Here is a 27,486-nt window from a genome sequence, read left to right as displayed (position 1 = left end):
GGCTAAAGCCATGCTAATATTTACAAAATGGATATAAACCCTTGAAGACATTTTTGCCCATTTTGTACAAAGAAACAGGAATAAACAAGGTGTTTATACTTGTTATGTTCCATTAATGAAACTTTTATTACTTTACATCGTGGGGCAACGTTTGTTTACTTTAGAAATGAACCACCAACCATTAAAAAGGAAAAAGTCCTGACAGCATTTCCTAAAGAAAAAGCTTAGGTGTGTGTCTACAAATGACCGTTTCTTTTTGTGCACCTTAGCTTTTTCATAACTCAGATCTTCCTACAACTTTACTTGTGTCTTTTTTTTGATTGTCAGTTTTCTTTTAAGGTTTATTTTGTTATTAGCGCAGAAAAGTGAGCGCTGGCCTCCCCAATGTAAATGCAATCTTAAAAAAGTCGATTTGTGTCTAAAAAGAGGGTGATGGAAACAGCACAGCAGGCAGAGCACAAAGCCCTACCCAAATTACCCCATCCAGGATGTTTCTAGGCTTGCATCCTCAGATTCCCACCCCCCCTCCAACCCTCAGGTCAATGCTGCAGTGTAATCAAGTATCCCCAGAACCAGCTCGTGTACCAGATTCCAAATAAATGGAAAAATATATATATATCAAAGAGTCAGCCTATTTGGGGGCCTTCTATTGGGATTGTGCGAAAGATAAAAGGCAAAGTGATCTACTTCCAAGTGTGCGTGATTAACACAGATACACTTCGGACTGAGAAATTTTTTTATTCTAAATATTTGTTCAAATAGTACCAGACAATTTGAAATCAATAAACTGTGTCGAGTGGTGAGGGCTGCGGCTGTTCAGAAATGAGTAACTGGTGTGGTGCCACGCCGCGGGGCCGCCTGACTCTACCCATGAAGGACAATTTGCGGTCTTAATCCTTTACATCAACTACAAACACCAGCCACGGTTACAACTGTTCAAAAACTACTCTCTCAACTAGTTCAGACCAAGGGGACTAAAGAGGTGAAACGTGGCCCACGCGGCCTGGGAGCGCGTTCCTAAGCTTGGCTGGAGAATTCTACAAATATACACATAAATACATTAAGACGAGGATAAATAATCAGGGAAAGAAACGAAATGACTCGCTTCAAATAATAAATACAGATCGTTGAGTCCGTTGCAATCCTTACGGGACAGGAAGGAGCATATAAATTAAGGTCTCCGCAACTAAGCTAGACTCGGGCCAGGCCCGGGGCTGTCCGGGCGCTGGTCCCTCTGCACAGCGCGCCGCGGATGAATCTCAGACTTACCTTCGGGACACCATTACCAGATTAGAGTCCCTCGGTCCGCAGTATATGGCACTGTCAGGGTTACAGAGGAGAATCCGTGCGGCTGATTTATGGCGAGTCACCCAAAGGAGGGAGCGCCTGGAGGGGAGGCCCAGTCGCCTGCGTCTCGGCCGCTGTTGGCCCGAGACCCGGGAGGCGGCGACCGGGCCAGGGCGAGGGAGGGGGGTCACCGAGCTACCCCGCGGGCCCCGCCCGCCACCCCCGCCACCAAAGCAAAAGAGGTAATAGCGCCGCGAGTTCCGGCCGGCGGCGGCCGCTACAGATGCGTCAGTTTGGGGGCCTCGGGCAGGCGTCCCTGAGACGAGTGGTGGGCCGAGAGATCTGTGTAGGTGGGATGAGGGTCGCACGGTCCATGGTGATGGTTGCCGGGAATCTGCGCGGCGCAGCTGTAGTCCACGCTGGCCGAAGACGGGTGAGAGAGGTGGCCCAGGTTGAAGACGGGCCCGGACGCGGGCGCCATGGAGTCGACGAAGTTGCCACCCACGTACACCGGGCTGCCCTGCAGGTTGGCGCTGGCGAAGCCGCCGCCGTTGCTGGCCATGGGGTGGGGCTCGAACTCGGGCGCCGCGTAGCGCTTCTGCTGTGGCAGGCAGCTGCTGAGCGGCGCCGTGTAGGCGGCCAGGCCGTACATGTTGGGCTGAGATTTGGCGAAGGCGGGCGGCGAGGGCGCGTCGTAGGCCAGGCCGGGCACGGGCGGGAGCTGGCCGGAGTAGGCCACGTGGCCGGCGGCGCTGCCCAGCGGCGGGCTGCGCTCCGGGGACTGACCTGCCGGCGAATGCAGGATGCCCTTGGCCTTCTGGTCCTTCTTGTACTTCATGCGCCGGTTCTGGAACCAGATCTTGATCTGGCGCTCCGTGAGGTTCAGCAGGTTGGCCATCTCCACGCGGCGCGGCCGGCACAAGTAGCGGTTGAAGTGGAATTCCTTCTCCAGCTCCACCAGCTGTGCACTGGTGTATGCCGTGCGCACCCGCTTGGACGCCGGGCCCGGCGGGCTCTTATCCTCGCAGCTCTCTCCTGGGCAGGAAGGGAGATAGAAGAGATGCTGAGCGGTAGGGGGGTGGTGGGCACCCAGGGCCGGAGCAGGGTGCTTCTCTGGCTCCCTTTTCTTCTTCCATCCCTCCCCCAACCTTACTGCTGGCTGGCTGGAGTGGGGGAGGGGGACGTCTGAGAGGTGAGACTCCTAGTGGGACCTCACACACCCCGGTCCTACCTATGAGTTGCACCTGAACACACACACACACACACCCCCATCTGCCTTCTGAGGTCCGATTCACTCTGCCGCCTCCTCCCCTCCAGCCTAGTCCATCATCCTGTCCCTAAGGCTAAGGCTGTGGAGGAGTTTAATGAGAGACTAGTAGCAGCTGGTAGGGCCTAGCCCCCACTCCCAGCCCCCATTAAAGAAGGGCCAGACTTCTTTGAACACTCTTCCCAACCTCTGCTGGGGGGTTAGGGAGAAAGGCACCCTCCTCCAGCCCCTTGCTCTGGGGCTGGCTCCTGGGCAAAGCACTCCAGGAAGCACAGAATGAGGATGGAGATGTGGGGACCTCACTCCAGCTCAGCTGCACCGAAGGGCTCTGCACCCCAACTCAGGGAACTGATAAACCGTAAAAATACCGCCCCACAGTTTCCGGGGCTCCAAGGCCAGCCTGGGTGCATTTTGAGTATTTCAGGGCTAGGACAGCAGTCTCAACCTGGGTTTCCATTACCCCCCTCCCTCAGCAGCTTGTCCCTCCCTCCCTGGTTGTACAAATGGATTTCTCCTGGGAAGAAGGGGCCGGGCTTGTAGCTGGGAAGGAGGGGCGGAAGAAGCTTACAAGCTAGAAGGCACTTTCCCCCTAGGAGCTGCAGCCCGGGAGAGATCCTGGCTAACCAGAGACTTGAGACCTCACACTAGCCCTAGACCTGTAACCAAATTCATCTACCTGAAGATAAACTGCATCAAAGGACACAAGGCCAGAAAATTTTAGGAGCCAAGCAAGGCTGAGTGAAGAGAGGCAGCAGACCTTAGAGCTCCTGGGCCTGTCCATCTTCTTCCACATATCCTGAATGGATCCACAGAAGATCTCAACTCTAGGATCTCCCTTCTCAGGAAGAGAACCTCAAGGCTGCTCCCATTTCAGAGCACTTCCTTTTCCCCTAGGATATGCCCCTCCCCAGTATGGATTTGCTGGGATGGGAAGAACTGGGCTGGGGTAGACCAAGTAGAGATCATGGCTTGGAGGCCCTGGTTGGATTCAAGTGTGCCATTCTTGGCTTTGAGATCTTGGGCAACTCACAGTTTCCTTATCTGTAAAATGGAACTATTATCATATACCTACCTCAAAGGGTTTTTTTTAATTAAATTAGATAATGCTTATAAAGCATTTAGCCTGGTTGTTAACATGGAACCAGATTAGCACTCCACAGACTTTAGTTTTTATTAATTAAAGGGAGTGGGATTCCTGTGTTATAGGCTACATAAGAACCCATGCTTGGAGAATCATAATACCTGACTTCAAGTTTTGAGGAGCCGTCAGACGGAAGAAGGAGCTAAGTCATGACCAGCAGCCCAAGAAAGCAGATAGAAGGTCAATATAAGAAAAAGGCCACCTAGTCATAACTGTGGGAGTTGTCCAGCAATGGCACCAGCAGCCTGGAATGGAGCTCCCTTTCCCTGTAAGGGCATGGCTCCAATCGGGGACACTAAGAAGAAAGGCCATTTCTGCATGAGTACAAGTGTACATCTATGGCCTCCAAAGCTGCACTTGCAGCCCCAGGTCTCTTGCTTCCTAGGTGAGTTAGCTTCTTGGGGTCATTCTGGGGCACTTAGCCTAGGAGGAGCCGCCTCAGAGAGCTACCTGCAGTTGCACAGCTGTTCTTCTGCTTGGAGTTCTGTCGGGACTCTTTCATCCAGGGGAAGATCTGCTTGCTGATGGTGGCTGAGGAGCCAGAAGCATTGGGCCCACCCTTGGCCTTCTTGGCAGGCACTCCTCCTCCAGGATTGGTGGGCGAGGATGGGGGCAGGGTTGGTGGCGGAGGAGGGGGTTGTGGTGGTTGCTGCTCTGAGTTCAGGCCAGGAGGCTGGCTACCACCACCCCCACCCTGGCTGTTCCCAGTGCCAGGCCTCATACAGCTGCCATTGAGTTCAGTTCCTTTGTGGGCTGGGGCTCTCAGAGGTGCGGAACTCTGGATAGAACAGGCAGAGCCCGGGTAATCAGTGTCCAGGGAGCTGGCAGCAGCAGGGGGTGGGTAAGGCTGATGGGGGGTGCCATAGCCATAGGTCTCCTTGCTGTAGCCATAGCCTCCGAAGAGTCCTGGGTTTTCATAGTAAGCAGCCTTCTGCATCGTGCACTCGGGAAGTTCCAGGGCCTGCTGACCCAGCTCAAATAACATTGACCACCACTGTCTCTTTCACTTCGGAGGTCTGCCCTGAGAGGGCTGGGGTAGCCCCAGGCTCCAGGTGACCTGTGGAGAAGAAAAGTGAAAGGCCCCAGAGGGACTGTAACTGACAAGATAGTCAATATAGAAGGACCAGCTAGCCTGTGCTCTCTGCTGCCTACCCACTTCCTAGGGGGAGGATCTGAGATTTTATGACGTTCAGCGTATTTGAACCTTGCAAAAGTCAGAAGGAATTTCTCATAAACATAAGGAAAGACCTTTCCTTCTCTTGAGCTCAATTCTATCCAAGAGAAGGGGCTTCCTCCCCATCCAGAAACTATTTTCTTTCTTCAAGATCATCAATTTAGCTTTTGAAATGGCATAGAAAAGCACTTATGGCCTCATACATTTTAATGGCTGAGTCTCTCGCTGGACTTCGAGCTCCTTGCAGGCAAGGACTGTGTCTTATTCATCTATATATTCCTAACACCCAGCCCAGTGCCCTGTCTGTAGTAAGTACAGTAAATGCTTGTTGAATGAGTGAATGTATGGGTCAATCAGTTAATCATTGGGACACCCGAGGGTGTTGATGAAAAAAGAAAGCTCTATAACACACTCAGAACAGGGTGTTGATGAAAAAAGAAAGCTCTATAAAACACTCGGAACAGCCAGAACTCTCAAAAAAGAAGAAGAAGAAGAAGAAGAAGAGGAGGAGGATGAGGGGGAAGAAGAAGAAGAAAAAGAAAAAGTATCTCCCCCACCTGATTTCAAAATCACAGCATCTTTCATGAAGACCCAGATAGTCCACTTTCTGGTGACAGGGTGAGAATCCGCCCAGTGAACTCTGTGGGTCAGCCCTGTGAAATGGACTAAGAGATAAAAACCAAGAACACTTAGACTCCCAAACTTATTTTGAGGCTAGAAAATGTTTCTTCTCTTTCATCTACATTTTTCTAGTCTTTACTTTGTCCTGTACTACTTTTAAATGGATACTGGAAAGGGTGAAGAGGTTTAGAATTTGAAATGCATGGAGCATGAGAGAACATAGGACGCTTTATAATATAACTATATCATTTTTATCTTGCATCTATTGTGTAAATATATATTATTATTGACCTCTGCTCTGGATCTTTCAGGACAGCCCAACTCCACCCACTCCACAGCCAATGAGAGAACTTCCCATGCCATGATGAATGGACCCAGAATTAGAAGAAGAAGAAAAAAAACTAAGAAAAATTCTATCCCTTTTGTGTCCTCTGATTCTTAATGGGGGTTTCCCTTCTCACCCACTCCACCCCCTTCTCCAGACTCCTAAGGAGTTAAAGTATAACTAATACCATTCAACCACTTTTGTCTGCTTGATAAAGAAAACTCATAGGTCAGCTCGCTGGTCTTCATTCTTGATCTCCTCTTTCAGGCACCTTTCCTTCCTCAAAACTCCCCAGGCTTCCATCATGGTCATCATGATGGACCACATTGTCTAGACAACTTATGTGGCCTAATGGATTTGACCACTGGGATCAAAACCACTCCTCCATTCACTCATTTCTCCTCCACTTTCACCAAAGAGCCCTATTTTTAAAATTCTTCATATTAGCCTTTGTTTGGTAGTATTGTTGCCCTTTTTGTTTTAAAATATAAGGGAATCTGGCATTTATCTTGTAAAGACACAGGCCCTTTTCAATGGGATAACAGAATACTAGGATGTGTTTTAGGAATTATTTCTTTTATTGTTCTTAAATGTATTCAGTTAAGATATCTACTTAGCAAAGCTGGTCTTGATCTTTCTTTCATTCATTTTCTTGATCATCCTCTATTAAAGTTACTGAATATCAAATGGAAAGTTACATCCCCATCCTGTGACTAATATTGATGTGTTTGCCCCCAAGGCAAAGAACCGGGTATTCTAGCTTTGTTTCTGGACTTTTCTTGGATCCTGGTTCCAAGGATCTTAATCGTGGGCTCTCCGGATGTCAAAATGGTCACATCTGACACTCAGACCACCAGAACTCACTGCTGCTTCTGTCATTTCATTTAGAACTGTGGAAGCAAAATACATGCCCCCACTACCCTTCCTCCCAGGTTGACCAAGTTTATCTCAATAGGTGGACAAATCACATTAAAGTAACTTCTTTGGCTACTGACCAGGTCTTTGAAACAGATGGCTTTACATATATATTTGTTCCTATGGCATATTCCTGAAGAAGCCCTGTGTACTGGGCCTCAAAAGTGTAAATACTTGGCAGTTTCATGAATAACCTCAGCGCCTGTTCTCCTGCATCTGTTTTCACTGTCTTAAGGAATTTCAAGGCCTATTTGATGACACCCCAATGTCTACTGCCCCAGAAGGGAGGAGAGAGGTCCTCTCCTCACCAGGAAGGGCTTTGCAGCCTTCCCCCACATCCATATGATAATGTCCCAAAGAAACCAACTGTCCTAAAACAGAACCCGAGAATATTGTTACAAAATTGGTTTAAAAAAAAAAAAAAGGCTTATTTCTTTCCAGAAATCCCTACTCCTTGTGAACTCTGCTTGAACCTAAAAAGCAGGAATGGGTCATAAATCACTTGGACAATGGTCAACTGTTCAGTGGCTCATCTTTTCGATCACCACCCCCCCTTTTTTTAAAGGCTTTCTTTTTTTCGCCCTTTGGTACCTCTGCTCATTTTTGCTCCGGGACCCAAATGCCTTGGGGTGAAGACTAGCCCCTGTAGGGGGAGGGGCGGTCTGCGAAGTCCTCGCTGCCCTTTTCTCTCCTTCCTTCTCCCCTCAACCCCCGGGGCTCCGGCCCGGGCAGCCTCCCCAGAACCCCACGACACAACCCCTGGCCCCTTCTAGGGTAGGGGCACTAAGCGGGATCTGGGTCGGATCTTTCTCACGGTCCCGGGAGGTTGCCCAACTCAGCTCGGAGGCCCAACCGCAGGCTGGGAGTGCAGGGCCGAAGGGTCCCCAGCCAGAAGGAAGGCGGCCTCAAAGCGACCACCCTCGGCCGCCTGGGCCGCGCTGGACCACCGCACCCGCCGAGCGTCTGAAGCCGCCGAACCCTGATACTTCCTCATTGCACTTAATTCTGCCCAGGATCAATACCTAATATGATACCGTATAAATAAAAGGCGCTCACAGCGGCCAGGGGACGGGGTTATTAAGCAGCTGGAGCTCTCACGGTGCATATCAATGCACCTGTCATTGTGGTTTGTAACAAAATTTATGACTGCAAGCAAGGCGGCAGTAAACGCTTCAGTAAGGAATGAAAAGAAAAACACTTCCCAAGGCCCGGCACTTTTCAGAAGTGGAAAACAGGCTCCGCGTAGGAGGAAGAGCAGCAAAAGAATTCCCTACTCCGCACTTTGGCCGGCCCCGCGCCCCGCGAGCAGGGAGACTATATAAAGTGGCCACTGCCCGCCTCTCGGAGCAGCTCTGCGGGGCGGCCGGACGCGGGACGGGACGCGCGCTGCCTCGCCAGGGGCCGAAGACCTGCTGCCCGCCGCTGCCTGGGGACGCCGGGAGGCTCGCTGGATGCGAGGAGGCCCGCCCGGCGCTCGCTCGCCCGCCGGGGCCGTGAACACACCGAAGGGCTTGGGGAGGGAAGGGGCGGCAGTCGCCGGGCTGGGACTTGGTCGGTGGTCCTAGTAAATTATGGACTGGTAGAGTCAGGGCAAGTTGAAAGAGAAGGGGGAGGCGATGGTTTGCCGGTTGTTTCTGTTGTCTCAAATGTTTCTAAGGTTCCAGTTGGCCTTGGCTCCTCTCCCTGTTTCTTCCTAAACCAGGGCCTCGGAAGCCCACAGATCTCTTTTTGGCGTACCAGACTCTTGCTGGGCATCCCCGTTAATTCTCTGGAACATGGCAACGATTCTTGCTCCCTGTTGGCTTTGCTACTTTGGGATTCCGAAACCACCCCTTTTCCGGGTTGCTCCGTGGGGATATATTTGCTGCAGAGCTGGGATAGCTTTCTGCCCGAGGTCTTTCCAGCTCTCAGCCTGAGCCTCTTCTGCCCTATGGGAAGCCCTGAGCGCGCCTTCTAAATCATCCTTATTTAGCTCAGATAACTCAATACTTAATACACCCTGCATTTAAGGCACTGGGTTCACCCCATTAAATGACCATAAATTTGAAGGCCGATGATCGGTTATCATGTAACGGGCAGCAGTTCACACTGAGGTGATTCACTTCAAAGCTGCCCTTTGTTTTATGTCTTGATGTATGAATCCTGAGATGGCTACCTTGAGTTGTAGGATAGATGGAATTGTAGTGGAAATTATTTTTTTTAAATCACACTACTCACCACAATTTGTGTGTGTGTGTGTGTGTGTGTGTGTGTTCTCAAATTTTGTCGGTAACTCTTTTTTGGTTCTTCGGGTTCCTTTTGATATTCTGTTGAGGCAGATCTGGAACAAAATGGAAAACTCTCAGTGGCAGTTGCTTCTTTCTTACCCAAACATGTTGAGAGACTTTACCCCTTTTAAGGGTGTCTTAATCAATGTGACTATTGTATATGTATGTTGCCCGCAGTCATTCCAGGCGCCTTCCCCCAGGCAGAAAGGAGACTTGGTTGGCTTCTAGAGAGTGAGTGGACTTTAACACAAAGTCTTTGGCGGGATGAGGGAAGGAAGAGCTCTGACTTGAGGAAAATGCCAGACCCTCAGGCAGGGGATGGGGTAAGTGAGTCAAAGGCACAAGGGGAATTAGTTCTCTCCTCCTGCTTCAACTAGCCTCTAAGTACAATCTCCCAGGCCAAGCCCACCCTCCTAGGAGTGAAAGAGAACTTGCAGAATTAGGGCGGGAAGAAGGCTACAGAATAGGGCCCCAGAAAGAAGAGGAGGAATATGTGGATGGGCCTGGGTAGGTCCTAGTCAATGGCTGTCCTACTCAGCCCCAGTGGAAAAGGAGCTGGGTGCTATTTCCTGGTTTGTACGTTGTATATTGAAGGGTTCCCCTGAATTTATTTTATTACAGTAGGTACCCACAATTTTCCTGGACTAGGCTGCTCACCCATTCCTGGGTTGGGATTAGGCCGCAAACCATCCAAGAAACAAACATCCCTTCCACCTTCACCCAGAAGCAGACCCAAGCTGCCCACCACTGTGGGTGCCTAACGGGTGCCTGTTCAGGTCAGGCCAAAGGAGAGACAGAATCCCCCCTCTTGCATCTGCCCTGTGCAATTTGTCGACTCAGTAGTTTGCAAACACTAAACCACGCAGGAGAAAGCCCCACACAAAGCGATCCGGTCCCTTCTAAAGACCAGAGCACGAAGCCATAAGCCTTTGAAGTGACCTTTGGCTCACACGGCAATAACTCACCCCTTAATGAACACCCAACGGAAGCGCCTCAGAGAGATCCCGGCCTGTAGGGCTCCTAATATCTTGCCAGGGCTTGAGCTTCCAAGCCAGCCTCAGGCTCAGGGGGCTGCCCCGGAGGGCTGTGCAGCAGGGGCATACTTTACCCAGGTCCTAGAACCTGACTGGTGGGCCCCAAAGCCACTTTATATGATACATTCATGGGAACGGACATCAACTTTTGCCGCTTGACTGTTTTATTTTATTTTATTTTATTTTATTTTTAAAAGAGGGTTCTTTGAAAGTAGGATCTTCCCCTCAGAAGAGAGCTAAATTGGGAGGCCACCAGGGCCAGCCCCGTGCTGCCTATAGCTTTTCTTTTCCCAGCCATGGAGGAACAGGGTAAGTGTGCTCCTGGGTGCTCTGGGATGCCCCGTGCACCCTGTGCTCTGGTGCAGGCTTGGGAAGGGAAAAAGAAAAAGGACCCCAAGGGGGACAAAGTTGGGCCACCCAGAGTCCCCGCTGCCTTCTCACGCTCTTTCCTGCTCAGCCCACCCACCGTCCAGCCCAGGCCCAACATCAGCCTCCTGCTTGCCGAGAATCGCAGGCTGAACCCGGCTGGCTCTGGTCCACCAGCTCAAGTACCCTTTCCACAGCCAGAAATTGGGGGAGCAGGAGGTAGCCCTATCTGTGAGCTGTCAGTGAAGAGCTGGTCTGAGGCAGACCCGGCCCTATACCCCAACCCCCACCAGCATCCCCTGTAAAAGTCTTTAGGATAGGTAGCCTTGGTGCGGATTATTGAAATTTTCGGGGAAGTTATAAGTGAGTGCTCCATGGGGCCAAATGAAATGCTGCTCGCAGTAATTGGATTCAGCTGACTAAGTTGGCAGGCGCGCCGCTCCAAGGCAGCAGGCGAAGAAAAATGTCCAGCGACTTTAAGTTCTGATGGAGCCAAGAGCAGGCGATTGACAAAACAACTTTCCTGCTCTCCTTTGATGGCGATGCCCTTGGAAGTCAGTCCCCTCTCTAGCTAGGGCCTGTCCCAACTTAGGGTAAAGGTCTGCTCCTTGCTTTTTGGGACCCTTCCCTACAGAGGCCCAATCTGGCCCGGCTGTGTGGCATTCTCCTGAGCCCGGAGCTGCTCACTTGGACTCATGGAGCTGCTTATTTGGGCATTGGACCCGGGAAAAACCCCAGGATGAATTGTCCTGTCCTCCTCCAGCCAGGAGCCACAGGATCCAGTAAACAAAAGGATGCAAGGAATTTAGAAGCCAAAGTATGATTTAGCTTTCATCCTAGGTTCTTCGGGGAGAAGAACTCAGGAGCCCTGAATCTTTTCTCTGACACCACGGAAGTCAAAACCTAGATTAGTGAGGGGGCATGTGGAGGAGCCTCTCAAACTCTTCTGAGTAGTTTGGGGGTTCTCTTGAATTGGGGGGAGAAAGCCTGAGTAGCACTTTAACCTCTAAAGGAAAAAAGTATTAAGCCAGCAGCAAGAGATAAAGGCATGAGTATGTGGAGCTAGCTCCCAGAACAATGCAGGGAGCTGGCTGGTCACAGAGTTTATTTTAAATACATATAAATCAACCTGCCTGTGCCCAGCCAGGCAGCCCAAGACACGGAATTAATATGACGCTCCATCTTACTTTGGCAGTGACAGTGTAAAAAAGTTTCTTTTTATTCATTTCATTTTTCAGCCCATTCTCGCAACTGCACATTTACCCCCAAAATACTTCCTCCAGCCCCCAACCCCTTCGCCGACCCTCTCCTCAAACTGCCACCTCCTCCCTCTCCAACCCTACCATCAGCCACCCCCCAAGCCTGGCAAGGTAGTGTGTCCTCCTAACCTTTGGGTAGGCGGGGAGCACCCCCACAAAGCGCACCTCCTTACGATTAATCACCGTCCTCGATGTATATGTAGAAGTGTATCTAGGTCTACGCGGACTGCCTCACCAATTGGCAATAATCAAGATCACAGATTACACAAAATAAATCATATTTAGTATCCCATTCAGGGCAGCAAGCAGCCCGGTGCCCGAAGATTTCCATTTTGTCATGCAATTGCTTACCTGGATCCCAATTTATCATAAACCTGGTGTCCTCGGCCTCAGAGGGGGCGCCAGTGGGGGGCAGAGCTAGCCTTCCCCCTTTGTCTGCAGACAACACTGTCCCAACCCTGGTCTTGCGCGCTCGCAGACGCGGCCATATACCCGAGCACACAGAATTCCCGGTAGAACGGAACCAGGCTGAGGTTCAACTACCAATAAACGCAGGAGGAACGAGTTCGTAGTCCCCGAGCTGGCTTCGCCCGCGCTGCGCGCCCGTCGGTCCACCCGCCCGCCTGTCCGCTCCCAGGCCCAGAGCGGCGGCCACCCGAGCCCCCACCCTCTCCTGGGTTCCTGCCCAGCCCTCCCAGACCCCCCAGAGCTCGGGGTTTGTTTTGCTTTCGGAATGTGGCCCTTTCTGGATTTGGAGAGAGCCCCGGAAACCCCCTCATAGTCGGGAAATACAGACGCTGCCTTCAAATGCGAGCATATTTGTTCACGTGACCCCGAGGGAAGATTGTACTGATTGAGGCTGAAACTTTCACGCCATCCAGCCCCGGAGCGCAGCCAGGCCTGGGGGCTTGGAGGAGGGGCAGGAAGCGTGGGATCTGGGCCCATTCCCCGGAGCAGACATGGGTGGGCATGGAGCGGAAAGAAAGTCCCCGTCTCGTTCGGGACCAACCCAGCCCCAGCCTGGCCGCCGGCAGTGGGATGGGGGCGCTGGAGTCTCTCCCCCCACGACCTCTGACCCTGCCCCGGCCTTCCACCGGACTGGCCCACGGACTGGAAATTTTAGAGGCTGCCTCTCAGAGCCGTCTCCGGAGGCGGCTGTGGAGCATCAGAGGCCCAGGGTTCCCTTAGCTCCCCGGCCGGCCGAGCCCGGTACCTCGCATCCGCACGCACCCAGGCAAGGCTCTGCCTAGGCGGACGCGCTGCTCTCCCCCTCCCGGGACGAGACAATTAGTTGTGGCACAGAAGAGGCTCCGGCCCTAAGGTGGGTGACTCCAGCTCCCAGACCAGGCCAGACACTCCGGGGGAACCCCAACCCCCCACTCCCACCCCCACCCTCACCACTGCTCGAGGCCTTGGCTCGTTCCGCAGACGCGGCGGCGGAGTCACCACTCCCGAGAGCCAGAAAAGACGCCTAAGCAGCAGGCCAGACCGGTAGCGGTTTCCCCTCTCCGCGCCTTGCGCACTCCACTCGGGCGCCCGCGGCCTGGAGCCCCCGAGGCGCAGAGCCGCTGTTTGCCGAGACCTGCGCGCCTCCCAACCTGGGCCGGGCCCACGGAATCCGCTGGCCCCGTGACTGACAGGCCCCGGCTTCCCGCTTCCTGCGGCGCCTCCCAGAAAGCGAGGAGCCTGCGGTATCAGTCCTGGTCGGGCAGATCTGGGAGTCAAGGGAGCTTCTGTTTAGAAATAGCACATCGGGACCTGTTCCCAGCACTCTCCAAGTGGTCGGGCGGAATTTACCGTCACAATTCTGCGTGTGAGAAAGAGTTAAGCTCCCAGCCAGGGTGAGCGACCAGCCTCTAAGTCCGAGCCTGCCAAGAGCTACCACCCCCCGCCCCGCCCCATGGCCCTCTCCCGGCCCGACGTGCACCCCGAAATCCCGCAACGCGGGATTCTCCACCCCATCCCCGAAGTATCCTTGTCATGGCCAGTGTTGCTTCTCAGTGGCAATGGGCACGGAGCAGATGCCCTGTCACCGCTTGCAAAGTCTCCGACAGGCGAAAGCGAGCGTGAATGTGCTCGGCAGCTCCGGAAGAGCCGGGGAGAAGGGGGTAAAGTCCTCCTCATCCCCCCTTCAGAAGCACAGAAGTCCCCGAGGACAAGTCACAGGCTCGAGCCCCTAGACGGGTCAGGGAGTTCCTCCTTTTGTTCACCTGGCCGGGCCTGGCTGGAGGCCCACTCGGGAGGCCTCTAGAAGCTGGACTGTAGGTGCCCCCAGCTCACCCCCACCCGGAGGATCCTGCCCCCAGCCTCCCGCCAGGGGCAGAGCAACGGGCCCGCAGCAAGTGTTAATCTCCTGCCAAAGAGGGGGGCCGATTTGCGGGAATTTGTCTCCAGGAAAGGATCTAAGCCTTCTTCAATCGGAGCATATGTTCATAGAGCAATAAACCGGAAAGATTTACAGTCCTCGCCCGGCCCCCAACAGCCTCGCACCCTTTCAGGAATTACTTACGATGATTTATCACATCAACCCGGGCAATTGTCACACTGATAAAATAGCCCGGGCCGGTGCCCGCCAAGCCCAGGACTTGGGAGACTGCTGGCTGCCCGGCTGCCAGCGGGGCTGGGCAGGCTTTTGTGGGCTCCTCTCTGGGCCTACCAGGGGATGTTGAGGTGGGTCGGGGTGGGTGGGGTTGGGGAGGGAGGGGAGCAAATTCTCATTGAGAAAAACGCAAGCAGCTCAGAGAAAGCGCCTGGAATCTGCGTCGGAGTCGCTTGCAAAGCACATAAACATTTGTCATCTTTGAATAATTGAATTAATGTATTATTGTTTGAATGTATAATTCATAGCGGAGGGAACTTTGTCTCTATCCTGACGGGGAAATATACACAAACCAAAAAAGAAATCAAAACATACACACAATCCCCAAACAACTACCAAACACAGCCAACTCCAGCTAGCGGAAATCATCCTCAAAGCCAACGGGAGCGGGAGCGAAGAAGGCGAATAAAGAGGCTCTCCTCCCCGGCACTGGCCCTGAGCTGCGAGCTGGAGGAGAATGTCCGCTGCTGCCTCAACCCAGAGCCCCTGGCAAGCTGCGGGTGGAGTGGGTGGGGTGGGAGCTGAGGGGCTAGTGGGACCTCAGGGCTCCTTGGAGGGTGGGAGAAAAAAGGCTAAAATGGGAGGCGACAGGACAGACAGCTTTTGCACCACGACTTGGCCTCACCCGCATATCCCTGCCCTAGGCTTCCTTTCGCCCCCGGGGTCTCTTACTCCAGCCGTGGGGACTTCTAACCCGTGCCTTTATTTTAGATCTTCGCCCAAATTAAAAATACAAAAATTAAGGGTAAGAAGGGGAAACTCTTTGCGGGGGTGACAGAAGCAGCAGAGCTTGGATGGGAAAGGAGAGGAGTGGGAGAAGCAACTCGGAAATCATTATCTGTTGGTTAAAACCTGCCTGGGGTAAAATTTCAACTCGATTTTATAGCCTTCTATTATGACGCAAAGAAAAATTTACGACCCTCGCTTGAAAAGAGGGCCGGGGCCTTTTCTCACCGGTTTAAGAATAGGCAGCAGATGCCGTGACAGCGACCATTGTTCCCGGTAGACACAGGCGACCGGGCAACCTCGGCCCGCGTGCGCCAGGCGCGTCCCCAAGCCGGGCGGGTTTTTAACAACTCCTGTTGTTTCGGAGCAGCTCGCGCGCACCCTCGCCCCTCGCCCCCTCGCCCCTCGCCCCTCGCCCCTCGCCCCTCGCACACCCCCACATGCTCACACACACCCTCTCGCGCGCTCGCAGACACACACTCGGCCGCTCTCAGTAATTTTTCATAAGTGCAAAGCTTTGCTGAACCAAAGGTCACCATCCAAGCCACTAACAACTTCTCGCCGGCGCGCGGTTCCAAATCAGGAAGCAAAGGGAACTATTTGTCAGCGGCCCTGACAGCTAAGTTCATTAAGGATTTAAATCTGGAGAAATAAAAGTCGCCAAAATATTTACCTGCTGGCCGCGCTCCCGCGCCCGCCACTGGGGGCCCGAGGGTGGAGGGCTTGGGGGCGCCGCGCGGCCCCCCTCGGCGGGTGATATTCTTGGGATCCCTGCACTTTCCAAGTCGGAGAGAGCCCTTTGCGTGGCAGATTAATGACGACTCCGTGTTTCTTAAGGGACGTGCTGAATTAATTATTTCGCCAATCACGTGGTCGGGACTTGTAGAAATCTATTCTTATCATCTTCCTCGCACTTTGAAAATTCTCCGGGTTATGAGAGGCCCTCCCCCGGCTGCCGGCGAGCCCCGGCCGCCCAGCCAGGCGCGGGGGGCAGGGAGGGCTCCCCAACATGGCGGGCGGGCGGGAAGCGCCGTCTGCCGAGGGTCCCGATTTACTGTACTCTACTCAAGCGGGCTCGGCTATGGACTCGCTTCCTCCTCGTCCCTGCCCGTGATTCAATACACACCACGGTATTGATGTATTGGTGGGCACAGGAGGAGCCATTAACCAGAAGACGGGCAGAGGACAATCATAAAATGTGTCTGAATATTTAAACTTCTGTCTGCACACTTATAAATACACATGTCCACGCGTCTGAGGCGAGCCCTTCCATATATTAAGGACACATGTCTGATTTTATGCATCCTGCTCATTTCCTGTCGCGAGCAAGCCCCCCCTCCCCAGCTATTTTGGGACTCCTGTCTTGGCCCACTCTTCAAGGCCAGGCAAAGACCAGAGAAAGCCCTCGCGGGAGAAAAAAAAAAAAAATAGCGCACGCCACTTTTTATAGTGGGGAGTGTTTATTGTCGTCTCAAGGGCGGAGGGGGCTCCAGGGGAAGGAGGGGCAGGTGCAGGAGGCCCCAGTGGGGCTGAACAGCACAGGAAAAGTAGGCGTCCAAGACTGGAGGCCAGAGGGGTCTGGTCCCAGTAGCCACTGGCCAGTCCCAGCTTGGCCCAGAACCCAACACTCTTCCAGAGTTGGGGGAAGGGGGCGCGTGCAGGGAAGTCTCTCTCCCACCACAAAACAAAGAGAGACTGAAGGGGTCTAGGGCTAACCCGGGCCACACAGAGAGCCAACCTGGAGCCTCTTTTTAGCCTAGGAAGTTACTTATTTTCCTAAATAAATAAATAAATAAATAATGCCCTGCAGCCTGAATCCAAGCTTAGGCTTCTCAACGCCCACAAAATATGGTGGCCAAATGGGAATGTATACTTGTAGGGGAGAGGTCAATGACAAATTTGCTAACCTTACACAGTTTAACCTTCACATGTCAGGCACAATGCAGAAAGTAATAAAATAAATTGTTAATATCGAATGTTAGCTTTTAGAAGACTTAATGAAGAATGCTTCTGTGGAGGCACCAAACAGGATGGAAGTTTCGCTACACCTTTTATTATTTCAAATATAGATCAATGAATTACATCAAAACTACAGGCAACAATTAGTATAAATAATACTTTAATCAGTGGCAGCAGAACAGTGGTCAATTCTATTAAAAAAGCATCTTGTGTGAACAGACACCATGGGGCTGACTGACAATGTCATCTCCCAACAAAAGGCTGCAATGGACAAAGTGAGATGGGAGTCTGAGGAGCAATGTCCTCAGTAAACACTTCACTCCTCCCCAGTCACGACCCCAACACAGTTTAAAAAAAAAAAAAAAAAAAAAACCAAAACAAACACTTCTGGCTCATATTTGGGGGAACAAACTGGAAACAAATAAAAGCAAATGGGCACTGCGCCTTTCCACATCTAGGTTTCTCCAGAGTACGTTCCCAGATGGAAACTCATTTCCTTCCCTGCCCTGGGTGGTGGTGGTTGCAGGGGAGGCACTGCTTCTTCCCTGCCCCACTCCTGTGGGCCCAAATGGATGCTGGGGTCCAATTGGGACCACAGGGTTGAGGGCTGCCCCCTGGGCCATCCAGGCTCCATTAACATTTCAAAAGACAATCCCTGGAAACTGAGGAGAACTGAGACTTATAAACAAAGAAGTTGTTTCTCTGACTAAGTTACTTTTCAAAGTAGTGGGGCTACATTTGAGAAGAAGCTTGGGTTTTCTTCATCAAAACATGCCTCTTGGCTTTCCTGTGGGGTTTGAGTGAGGGCAGCTATGCAGTTTTGGCATTTGGTCTAAAGCTGGAGTGAATAACCTGAACTTCTGGGAAGGGGGAAATCTATATAATAATCTTTATAATATATATGTAGATTGGTGTTGTGAAAATATATTCTTTTTCCCCCTCTCAAGGAGAAGGTTCAATATATTCACAGATTTGGGCTTTAGGAAAGAATCTTAGCAACTTTCCAACTTGCCTAACCATAGCGGCTCTTTTCAAATGCTACATCCAAAGACTGCTCTCCATGTTAGAGGGAGAAAAAAAGAAGAGAAGGGTAGTTAGAGTCCAAAAGGTTAAGGGTTTAGAGGTCAGTCCTCCCGGCTGAAATACAGCTAATCGAATAGAAAATTTGTCCTCTGGATGAACCTGATTCTGTAATTTAGCCGAACTTCAGTAAAATACCTTTTCAGCTTCTCAACGTGAGGGCGTCAGAAAAAAGACGTCTTGACTATGTATGAACTCTTTGCTTTTTGTCATAGAAACAATGATGCGAATAATGCAGGAATATCCATCTTTAATATCCCGACGTGGCGATATTCAAGTATTGCCATGTGCAAGTCTGAGAGCCAGGCTCACCCCAAGGAGGAACAAAGAGCTGTCCCCAGGGTCTAATACAAAAGACCAAGGCTTGGAAGATACTTTAGAGAAGTGGAATTTCAGCCTAGGGACTCAGTGAATACCTGCTCTCAGTTCTCAGGAGACACCAAAGAACATGCGTGCAGAAAAAGTCTTTTTTTTCTCCCTCCACCTAAATATATTTTTAAAAAATTATCTCGGAACCTTCTGAAGCATTTTGAAGCACTGAAAAAAATAGCTCCAGGTTTGAATCTCTCTTTCAAGCTCATCCTTCTCCCCCCAGCCCCTTTTGCCACTTTTTCGTAGCTACAACCAAAGGGTTTCTTTTTGGAGCCTGAGGCTTTGGGGTTTAAACTTCCAAAGTCTTGTTTCATTTGAGTATATGAACTCTGGCCATTACCTTTGACTCTTTCCCCCTTATCCTTAAGGGTCAGCATTTTAGAAAAATGAGCTTTGAACCCTTCTCAGGCAAAGCATAAGAAAAATGACTGAAGAACATCACTCCTGTTGTTTGAGAGTGATTGTTCTTAAACCACTATTCTTTAAGGCAAGGAAGAGGGCCTGAAACTTTTATACTTTGACCATTTCTGCTTCTAATTAATATGTTGAGGAAAAACTTCCTTACATTTGTTTAAAAAATAAAAACTTCAGGAAAAAAAAAAACCCTAAGACCAACTTTTGTGGACTTCTAGATTCAATTAGTTTTCTGTCTCTTTTTTAAAGCAAGATTTCCCCTACTTTCCCAATTCCTCCCCACTACATACCCCCTCTCCCATATAGGCCGTACACCAATTCCTATTTTAAAAAACTGCTATATGGGTTATTTGGAATCCAGCATTTGGAATCCAGTTGGAACAGAAAATTCAGTCATTATCTAATGACCCAGAACATAAAGGATTTGTTTTCTTTCCCCAGAAGGAAAATGTTGGACCATTTGTTTCTTTCTTTCCCCTTTTCTTTAATCACCCAGAACTAGTTGTAAGCACAGTGCTGAAAAAAGCACATGTGGAAATATATTTTCAAGAACTCAACTTTGAGTGGACCCTTTCCTTCCCTCTAAAAGGGTTAAGGGCCCCCTACACACATTTCCGGGGAGTGGGGAGGGGGTGGAGTTCAAAATAATGCTTACAGCCAGAAGTTAGTCCACACATCTCTGATTCTTCTCCCTGAAACTCAGCCCCTTTCACCTTCTTAAGATTTTTGGCATTAAGATGTCAGTTATTTCTGTTCCCCATCCATCCCCCAACAAATAAATATTTAAGCAAATATAATCTAAACATAAAATAACCCGTTTCCACTTTCTTCTTAGACTCATTTCTTTGGGCATGGGGCCACTGGGAGCAAAATACTTTTTTTTCACACTGGAAATTATACAGATAACCAACAGAAAGTTCCCAAAATCCTGGCCCACCTCTCCTGTTTCCACTGAAAGCACCTAGAGCAGGGTGGGGGGTGGGGGGTCAAGCTCCTGCCTCAACTCCCCCACGTTATTAAACCACAAAGATCCCTGGAGGGGTGGGGTGGGGGAGGATGTTCAACTTCACGCTGGGATAAAGTATCTCACCTTCATTTGCAAATTCAAAATCCAACAGCAGAGATTTTCATAAGTTTAATAACTCGCCAAGGTTTATGTTCTCAGTAGCTCCTGCCATATGATAATGTACTTAGAGAATCCCGCCCCCCTCCCACCCCCATTCCGCTCGCTCCAGGGAGGGGGCTGCCCTCGGGCAGGATGCTAACCTAGTCCGAGGGCGGCCTGCGAGTCCCAGGTCCACCCTACAGTACCTTAAAGCCCAGGGAGGTGACAGCAAGCCCGGCCTGCCCCCGCAGCTTCGGCTCAGCCGGGAGCGCAGGGAGGAATGGGCCCAGGTTCCCCACTTCTATAAGGTCGTCAGATCCGTGTGGTGGTCCTTGGCCAGCGGCTGCAAATGCTGGCCCGGAGCAGCTGAGGAGGAGCAGGAGGAGGAAGAGGAGGACGAGGACGAGGACCTGCCTTTGGTGTTGGGCAGCTTGTGGTCTTTTTTCCACTTCATCCTCCGGTTCTGGAACCAGATCTTGATCTGGCGCTCGGACAGACACAGGGTGTGAGCAATTTCAATCCGACGGCGCCGCGTCAGATACCTGTTAAAATGAAATTCCTTTTCCAGTTCTAGGACTTGCTGCCTGGTGTAGGCCGTCCGGGACCGCTTGGGCTCCCCGCCAGTGTAGTTGGGGTTCACTGCGAGACAAAACAGACAGCAGGGTCAGGTCAGCGCCCAGCCACTCGTTGGCCCCTTGCCACTGCCGCTCACTTCCTGGCGCGCCCCGAGGCCCCGCGGCCCTCCCCGCACACTCCCCAGCCCGCTCCCTTCCTCCCTCCCGCCCTCGCGTCCTCCCTGCCCCGAGCGCGCACACACACGCACGCTCACTCCCACCCACCCTCCCACCCATCCCGGGAGGGGATCCCCAAATGTGCTCCCATCTCCCCGGCCCCGAGCCGCGAGCTCCAGAATTCCCAAGCATTTGGCGATCCCCCTCTCCTCTACCAGGTTCCCTCGCTCTGAAAATGGAGTCCTCCCCCACCCCACCCCCATCTCCACCCCCTTTTTCGCCCACAGCCAAGCAGCCAGCCACATGGTCCCGGCCTGCTCCCTCAGCTATAAAAATTTATGGAGAGAGTAATTGCAGCGCCCATTGAAGCCCCGCACGCCCCCACCCACTCGCACCCCCTCCCAGGGGCCCAGGCCTCCAGGCCGGGGTGGGGACTGAGAGGTCGCTGGGCCTTGCCTTACCCGAATTCACGTGCACCTTCTTCATCCACGGGTAGACCACGGCGGGCTGCTTGAGGGCCGTCCCGGGGGGCGGCTGCTTGAGGCCGCCCGGCTGGCTGCAGGCCCGGGCGCTGGGCAGGGGCGCGGGCGGGGGCGCGGGGGGAGCGGGGCACGGCTCTCCTGGGGCTCCGTAGTGGCCGCCGGGGCCACTGGCTTCTTGCCCGTGACCCCGTGGTGGCAGCGCGGAACCGGGCCCAGGACCGCCGCCGCCGAAGGTCTGCTCACCGAAGTCGGGCCGTGGGTAGAGCCCCGGGGGCTGGAAGTCTGCACCCTGCACGCCACCGCCGTAGTAGTCGGCGCCCTGCTCGCCTAGGTAGCCGCCCTGCAAATACTCCTCGCACGGAGGGAACTTGGGGTCCACATACTTGGAGTTCACCATATACGAACTCATGGCCATTAATTTCAGAAGGTAGAAAATACTAATTTTTCTCGTGTTGTCTTTTTTTCTCCTTCCATAGGGCCCTCCTACTTGCTGTCAACTGAATAAAGTTGGCGGCCATGTGACCAGGCCAGCCAATAGCGAGGGAGCGAGTTTATCACCGGGTTGGTGAGCATCTCATAATTTTCACAAATTTAACTAAATAACATACGTGTAATCAAGTGACTCGCCATGGCACATTCGAAGGCCCCCACCAGATGTTAATGTAGTTCTAGAGTCCCCAGAACCCTCCTTCCTGGCAGGTAATCCCAGCTTTTGTCTGCCACTGACTTTGTTAACCTGGAGTGCCCTCTCCACTGCCGCCACCCGCCTGAAAACAGCCCCCCAAAATGGGTACAGTTCAAGGAGGGGGATGAAAGCCCAAATTTGTCAGGCTGCAGAATACCACCAGGAGGGTGGGTGAGGCAGCCCTGGACTTAGGCAGAGTACCCCAGGCAGGCAGGGCTCCCGCCCGCGGGAACAGGGACTCTGCCATACAAAGGCCGAGTCCTGGCTTTGTCTTCGTCAGGGTCACCCAAAAGTTACAACAAGCTGGCTAGCCTGAATCGAATCAGGCAATGAGTAACTGCCAAGCTTTCTGTGAGTGCCTAGACTGGAGCATTTCTGGCCAAAGCCCCTCTCGCAGGTATGGGAAGACTGCCACCCACAGCCCCCCCCAGCTGCTGCAGCTGAGGGGTGGGCTTGGAAGCCGCGGATGGCACCCTCACCTCACCCAGATAGTCTCCAAAGGACCCTGCACTCCTTCTTCCCAACTGGCTTTTTCCCACATGGCAGTCCCTGACCAGTGAGTCCCCCTCACTGAGCACCCTCTGACCTCACCTCATACTCCCTCAGGGCAGAGCTGGGACTGGGGCTACCTGGCCTTCCACCTTGCTCCCCAGTCCCCCAAAACCTACCCCTTTGGCCCTGCATTCATGCAACCAATTAAAGGATTACACAGGAGCCTCGGTGGGGCTTCTCCAGGCAGACTCCATTATGTCACCAGGCTCAGCCCATCCTCCTGGAGTCTAAGGTAATAAAACAGAAAGAAAACTGACCCGTGCCCACTGCCTCTGGCCTCCGCTTCCGACTATGGCCATTTCGGAGAAACATGAAGTTTTTGCATCGACCATATATTCCCCTAGAATCGAATCTGTGACTATGTGGATACCACACAAATTCGGTTCTACAGGGTATATATAGACAACGTTACTAGCTCCGGGTTCCGGCCAGAGTGGGTACCCCGACTGCTGCCAGCCCCGGCCTCTTCCTCAGAGCCATCACGGGCCCGATGCAGCCACTCGCACTTTCAGAGAGGGTTCAGGTAGCTTGAAGAGCTTGGTGAAAATTTGCAGCAACGAGTTCCCCATCCTCCGTACCACGGCCAGAGGGACCAAGCAGCCAAGGAGACGGGACAGTCATCTTAAGGAAGAAGGAAAGGAAAGGAAAGGAAAGGAAAGGAAAGGAAAGGAAAGGAAAGAAAAGAAAAGAAAAGAAAAGAAAAGAAAAGAAAAGAAAAGAAAAGAAGAAAGAAATAATCCATCCCAGAAATGGCGGCTTAATCCCCCCCCCCCTCCAGATCCAAATAACACCCCCTCCCCTTATCAAGTGGTATTTTCCTGAAAGGAGCAAATGTCCTCAGTGGCAGAAGAAAAGATGCAAGAGGGGAATATCTTCCACCCATTCTTTTTCCCAACGCGGAGGCAAGCCAGGTTGGCTGACAAAGCTAGTTCTCACAGAAGTCTCACGTTTACCTTCCTGGGCCCTGTGCGGGGCGGGCCTCTTGGTCCTGCTGCTGCTGCTGCTGCTGCTGCTGCGGACCCCGCGGCAGGCACTGCTTGCAGGCACCGAGCTGCCCTGGGCTAGGGTCGGCGTGCTAATGGTGAAGGGCAGGGCGAGGGGTCATTCGAAATCATTTACAAACATATCACAAAGTTTCATTATTTTTGCTTTGCCGACAGCAGCACACAAGAGTACAAAAGTTCATGAATTGCACCCGCCCCAGCGCCTCAGCGCCGTCTAGGGCTCACCCCTCCGTTTGGGGCACGAAGAACACAGACACACTCAGGGCCCCACTGGATTTCAGGGGCAGAAGGATGCCTGGGCTCAAGAGGGGGTTTTTGGATCTCTGACCGTAGGCCAGAGGTGTTAAAAAAATTTTTTTTGATTGTTTTGATTTTCTCCCTTATGATTCAAAAATGAGTTTCAGCCTCAGCCTGAATCTTGTGTGGTAGAGCAGGGAAACTCTCCTCTGCGCCTCCCCCGCCCCCCAAAAGCCTGGCAAGATTGGCTCCCTGCTTCTAGTCTTACTTTGGACACTCCCTGCCCCCATCCTTTGGTTCCAGGGCTTTAGCTATTTTATAGGGACTTCCTGGGTGCCAAATCTAAGGAGAGTCTGAGGCTGCCCCACATCAAATGCCCTTGTTGGGGGAGATCCCCCCCAACCTCCCCTAATGCCAAGCACTCCCAACACACCCACCTGCCTGGGGACACTGGGCCTAGGCTTTATCCAGACAAATTGGGGGATCCTGCTGGGCTGGGTGGGGACCGGGTGGGGGTACACATTTTCATATTTGTTAGACGCTGTGACCTGCATTTCACCTTATTGCTCCACTTGCTCAGACAGGTCAAAGCCAACGAGTTATTGATGAACAAAAGCGTTAAATATTCACCTCCCGCTCAACTGCCCATACAAATGCTTTTGATCTCTCGGGCTTTTTGTGCAGCTACAGGGCGCCGAATGTGGGTTTGCAAGCAAGGAGCACTGGCAGAGATAAGCACCCAGAGCAGGGGCAGCCGCAGGAAGGGGGCAAAACCAGGGTGTCCTGGGGACACCAGATTTTCCAGCCTGGAGCCCAGAGCTGGTTTTATTTGGGCCAGCCTGAGCACTAGAGGGGAAGTATGAACTGGGCAGACTCTCCACTTCTGGGGAGAAACACAGCCTCCAGGAAGTCAACTAGGCTGCCCACCCTGGAGAGCAAAGAAACCTGGCCCAGAGCCAAGCCCTGGCTTCTTCCACCCTGGAGAAAAGGTGTCTCAGCAGAGAGGAAGGGTGCCTGGCTTCCACTGCCCTCCTATATTCTATCTTCCATTAAAATAAAATAATCTCCATTTTGCAGTGAGGGAGGAGGTCACTGTTTTCTTCCTTCATTCTCCTGCCACTACCATCATCTTAATGAGATAGTCTTCCTGGAGATTTCACAGGCCTCCTCAGAAATCTACCTGTCTTCGGGGCACGTGCAACTCAGAAAGATCCAAACTTCTGAGCTCAGGACTCCAAGCATCTCTGCCCCCCACTGCAGCCCTACCACCAACAACAACAACACGACGTTTGCCTGCAACACCAGTGGCTCTGCCTTGAAAATTCTGGAACTGCAGGCTAAGAGGACCAGAGGTGAACCAGAAGGGTCGCATCACTCCCTCCTCGCTCAGCCCGTGTCCCCAGCCCAGACCCCAAACCTCTGGGGCTGGGGCTTAGGGTGTGTGGGGGGGGGGCGAGGAGGGATTTCCACTTAAAGCTCAGAATTCGCGCAGCCCTTCACGAAAGCGGACCAACTCCCCACACCCACAGCCGTAGAGGGTGACGTTTTTCTTTCTTCTTTTTTTATTAAAAAAACGAGAGAAGAGAAGTTGGGCCAGGCTGGGCAGCGGAGGGGAACCGGGATCCTTTGGCGTTTGGCAGGCTGGTTCGAGCAGAAAGCGATGCTCGCTGAAACTTGTAAATAGGGCGGGCTGCTAATTAGCTGCAAGCTCTTCATAGAAGCGGAGGCAGCAGCGGGGCTGCACCTGTGCGAGCTAGGGAGGCCTGGGGAGGCCCAAGGAGACCAGGGTGAGAGCCTGCGGTGTGTTCTCTTGGTTGGGTGACTGTGAACTAGGCCCCAGAAAAATCTATCCAGGAGCACAACTTCGAGCCTCCACACCCGAAGAGAGCTTCCCTCGCACCGCCAGGCCTGGGCAGCCAGGGCCCCTCTCCCACCCGCCCAGTCCTGTGGGCCGGCCCTTCCGCCAACACCTCCCCAGTTCTCAATACCGCCTCTTCGCAATTCGGAAGAAACGGGAAGGTACTTACGGCGGCAGTCTCGCTTGGTCTCGAACCTGTTGCAATGAAAACGGGGGTCACTTAAATTCCACAGGATAATAAAGCAGAGACAGAAGATACACGGAAAAATGACAAGGCCCAGACACCCCACCAATACCCAGACCTCCCCGCTTCGGGTGCCGCCCCCAGGAATTGCGCCAAGCTCTCCGCGGAGCCGGAGACCGCAGTCCTCAAGGGCAGACCCAGGGAGTAGGAGAGTATTGGGCCCCATCACCTCCCCCGTTCCATGCACCCTTGGGCAAAACCTTACTAGTTGCTTGGCCCGACTCAGGCTGCCTGTAACAGGGTTTCCCCAGTGGGAAAACGGGAAGCGAGGAGAAAATGGGCCTTTGTGTGTTCCCTTCTGCACAATCAGCCGGGTGGGCGCAAGTTCACCGGGGAGGGGACAGCCGCTGCATCTGTCCCCTGCCCCAGGTCCCGGTCTGGGTCGCTCTGGCGCAATTCAACCCCATTTCCCAGTTTCGGGTGGGTTTCAAATTCCCCAGCCCCAACTAGCGCCCCCAAAACCTGGCTTCTCCCCTTTCCAAAGAAGGACCGGGCATGACTAGGACTTTCCTTCCCACTTCTGCTCCAATTCAAAACAAAGAGCAATTTCCAAGGGAAATGAGGACCTAAATGATAACCAAAGGAGGAGGAAAATCGATGGGCTGGAAGGTAAATAGCAATGCTTTAGATTGGTCCTGCAGCTCCATGGATGTGGCAGCATTTTGTCAGCATTGCTACTGGAGAGCCCACAAAGCAATCTTACAAAGCGGTGCTCCTCACAGGGGCTGGTGTCCAGCTTTAAGTTTTCATCTATTCTAGGATGGCAGCCTTCCCTGAGAAATCTCAGAAGCAAAGCCCTCTCCATCCTCATCCTTTCTCTCCCTCCCCTTCTCTCCCCCACTCTCTCTCTCCACCTAGACTACCACTGTTTAATTCCACGTCTGAGACAGATGCTCCACTGGGAGGTGGAGAGAGACAGTAAGTCCCCTTTTGTGAGGTAGGAGCCCTCAGTTCCTAACTTTCTAAGTGCAGAAGGGAGGGGAGGATCCCAAGATTCCCACTCCATTTGTTAATTTCAGTTTAGGCTAAAATGAAAATTCACTTCTCTGGGACTTCTGCTCACCCCAGGAAGGAACGACAAGGCAGAGAAATCCCCCACCCCTGGAGCTGTCCTGGAAAAAGTAATAAGGGACTTACTGGTTTTCTCTCCTAGTGGGCAGGGGAACTGGGAGTAGCACTGTCTCCTTCTGAGCCTGGCGCTAGCTGGAGCCTCTCACTTCCCTATCGCTGCTCCAAGAACCAAGCATCTGCACTTGTATGCTCTTAACCTAATTTATGGTGGGAATTATATTTTGGCTTGTCAACTCTCAAGCCATAAAACAAAGTTTATTGGAATCACGTGCTCGTAAATAGCCACTCAGGTCTCATCTCTGCACAACCATAAATAACCTTCGGCTTTAAACTTTTATTCACTAAATAAAGGTTCACTGCAACTGTTCTCTCACATTTAAATAGTTCCAAATATTCAGGATGCAAGGGGGGTCATATTCATATCAATACCCTGGGCTTTTCAAATAGCATCTTTTCAGACAAGTCTGTTTAAGTTGGGAGGTAGTGCTATTTCAAAAAGACTGGTTGGTGGGCATGTCTTATGATTCTTTGGCTGCATTCACTGTGAGTACCTTCAACTGCTTTCTTTCAATCATTTTCTGGCTCTAGATATGGTAAATAAATAAAGAGGAAAATCAAAGGCTACTTCTGACTCCCTTATACCAGGAATTGTTTGAGATTTTGTTCAAACTTCAACAGAAAATAGGGTGGTTAGAGAGAGGCTGGGTGGGC

The 27,486-nt window shown here is 52.2% G+C and overlaps 2 protein-coding genes and 1 long non-coding RNA gene across 3 annotated transcripts; all 3 read right to left on the bottom strand.

Annotated features, from left to right (window-relative positions):
- Positions 1 to 532: 532 nt before the first annotated feature.
- Positions 533 to 5,530, bottom strand: HOXD3 (homeobox D3). Its single transcript, XM_059392793.1, has 3 exons — positions 5,427 to 5,530; positions 4,146 to 4,752; positions 533 to 2,322 (listed from the first exon to the last, which is right to left on the bottom strand). The coding sequence occupies exons 2-3, from the start codon at positions 4,678 to 4,680 to the stop codon at positions 1,565 to 1,567; spliced, it is 1,293 nt and encodes a 430-aa protein (XP_059248776.1). The 5' UTR covers positions 4,681 to 4,752; positions 5,427 to 5,530; the 3' UTR covers positions 533 to 1,564.
- A 12,301-nt stretch (positions 5,531 to 17,831) lies between these two features.
- HOXD4 (homeobox D4) lies at positions 17,832 to 22,682 on the bottom strand. The gene is made up of 2 exons (XM_059394218.1): positions 21,104 to 22,682; positions 17,832 to 20,550 (listed from the first exon to the last, which is right to left on the bottom strand). The coding sequence occupies exons 1-2, from the start codon at positions 21,537 to 21,539 to the stop codon at positions 20,213 to 20,215; spliced, it is 774 nt and encodes a 257-aa protein (XP_059250201.1). The 5' UTR covers positions 21,540 to 22,682; the 3' UTR covers positions 17,832 to 20,212.
- A 2,573-nt stretch (positions 22,683 to 25,255) lies between these two features.
- LOC132013012 (uncharacterized) lies at positions 25,256 to 26,930 on the bottom strand. Its single transcript, XR_009402843.1, has 3 exons — positions 26,842 to 26,930; positions 25,630 to 25,655; positions 25,256 to 25,365 (listed from the first exon to the last, which is right to left on the bottom strand). It is a non-coding gene; the product is annotated as an uncharacterized LOC132013012 (long non-coding RNA).
- Positions 26,931 to 27,486: the final 556 nt, after the last annotated feature.

Source organism: Mustela nigripes, chromosome 3 (assembly GCF_022355385.1).
Source record: "Mustela nigripes isolate SB6536 chromosome 3, MUSNIG.SB6536, whole genome shotgun sequence".
Lineage (NCBI taxonomy): Eukaryota > Metazoa > Chordata > Mammalia > Carnivora > Mustelidae > Mustela > Mustela nigripes.
This window is presented reverse-complemented; position numbering and strand designations above follow the sequence as displayed.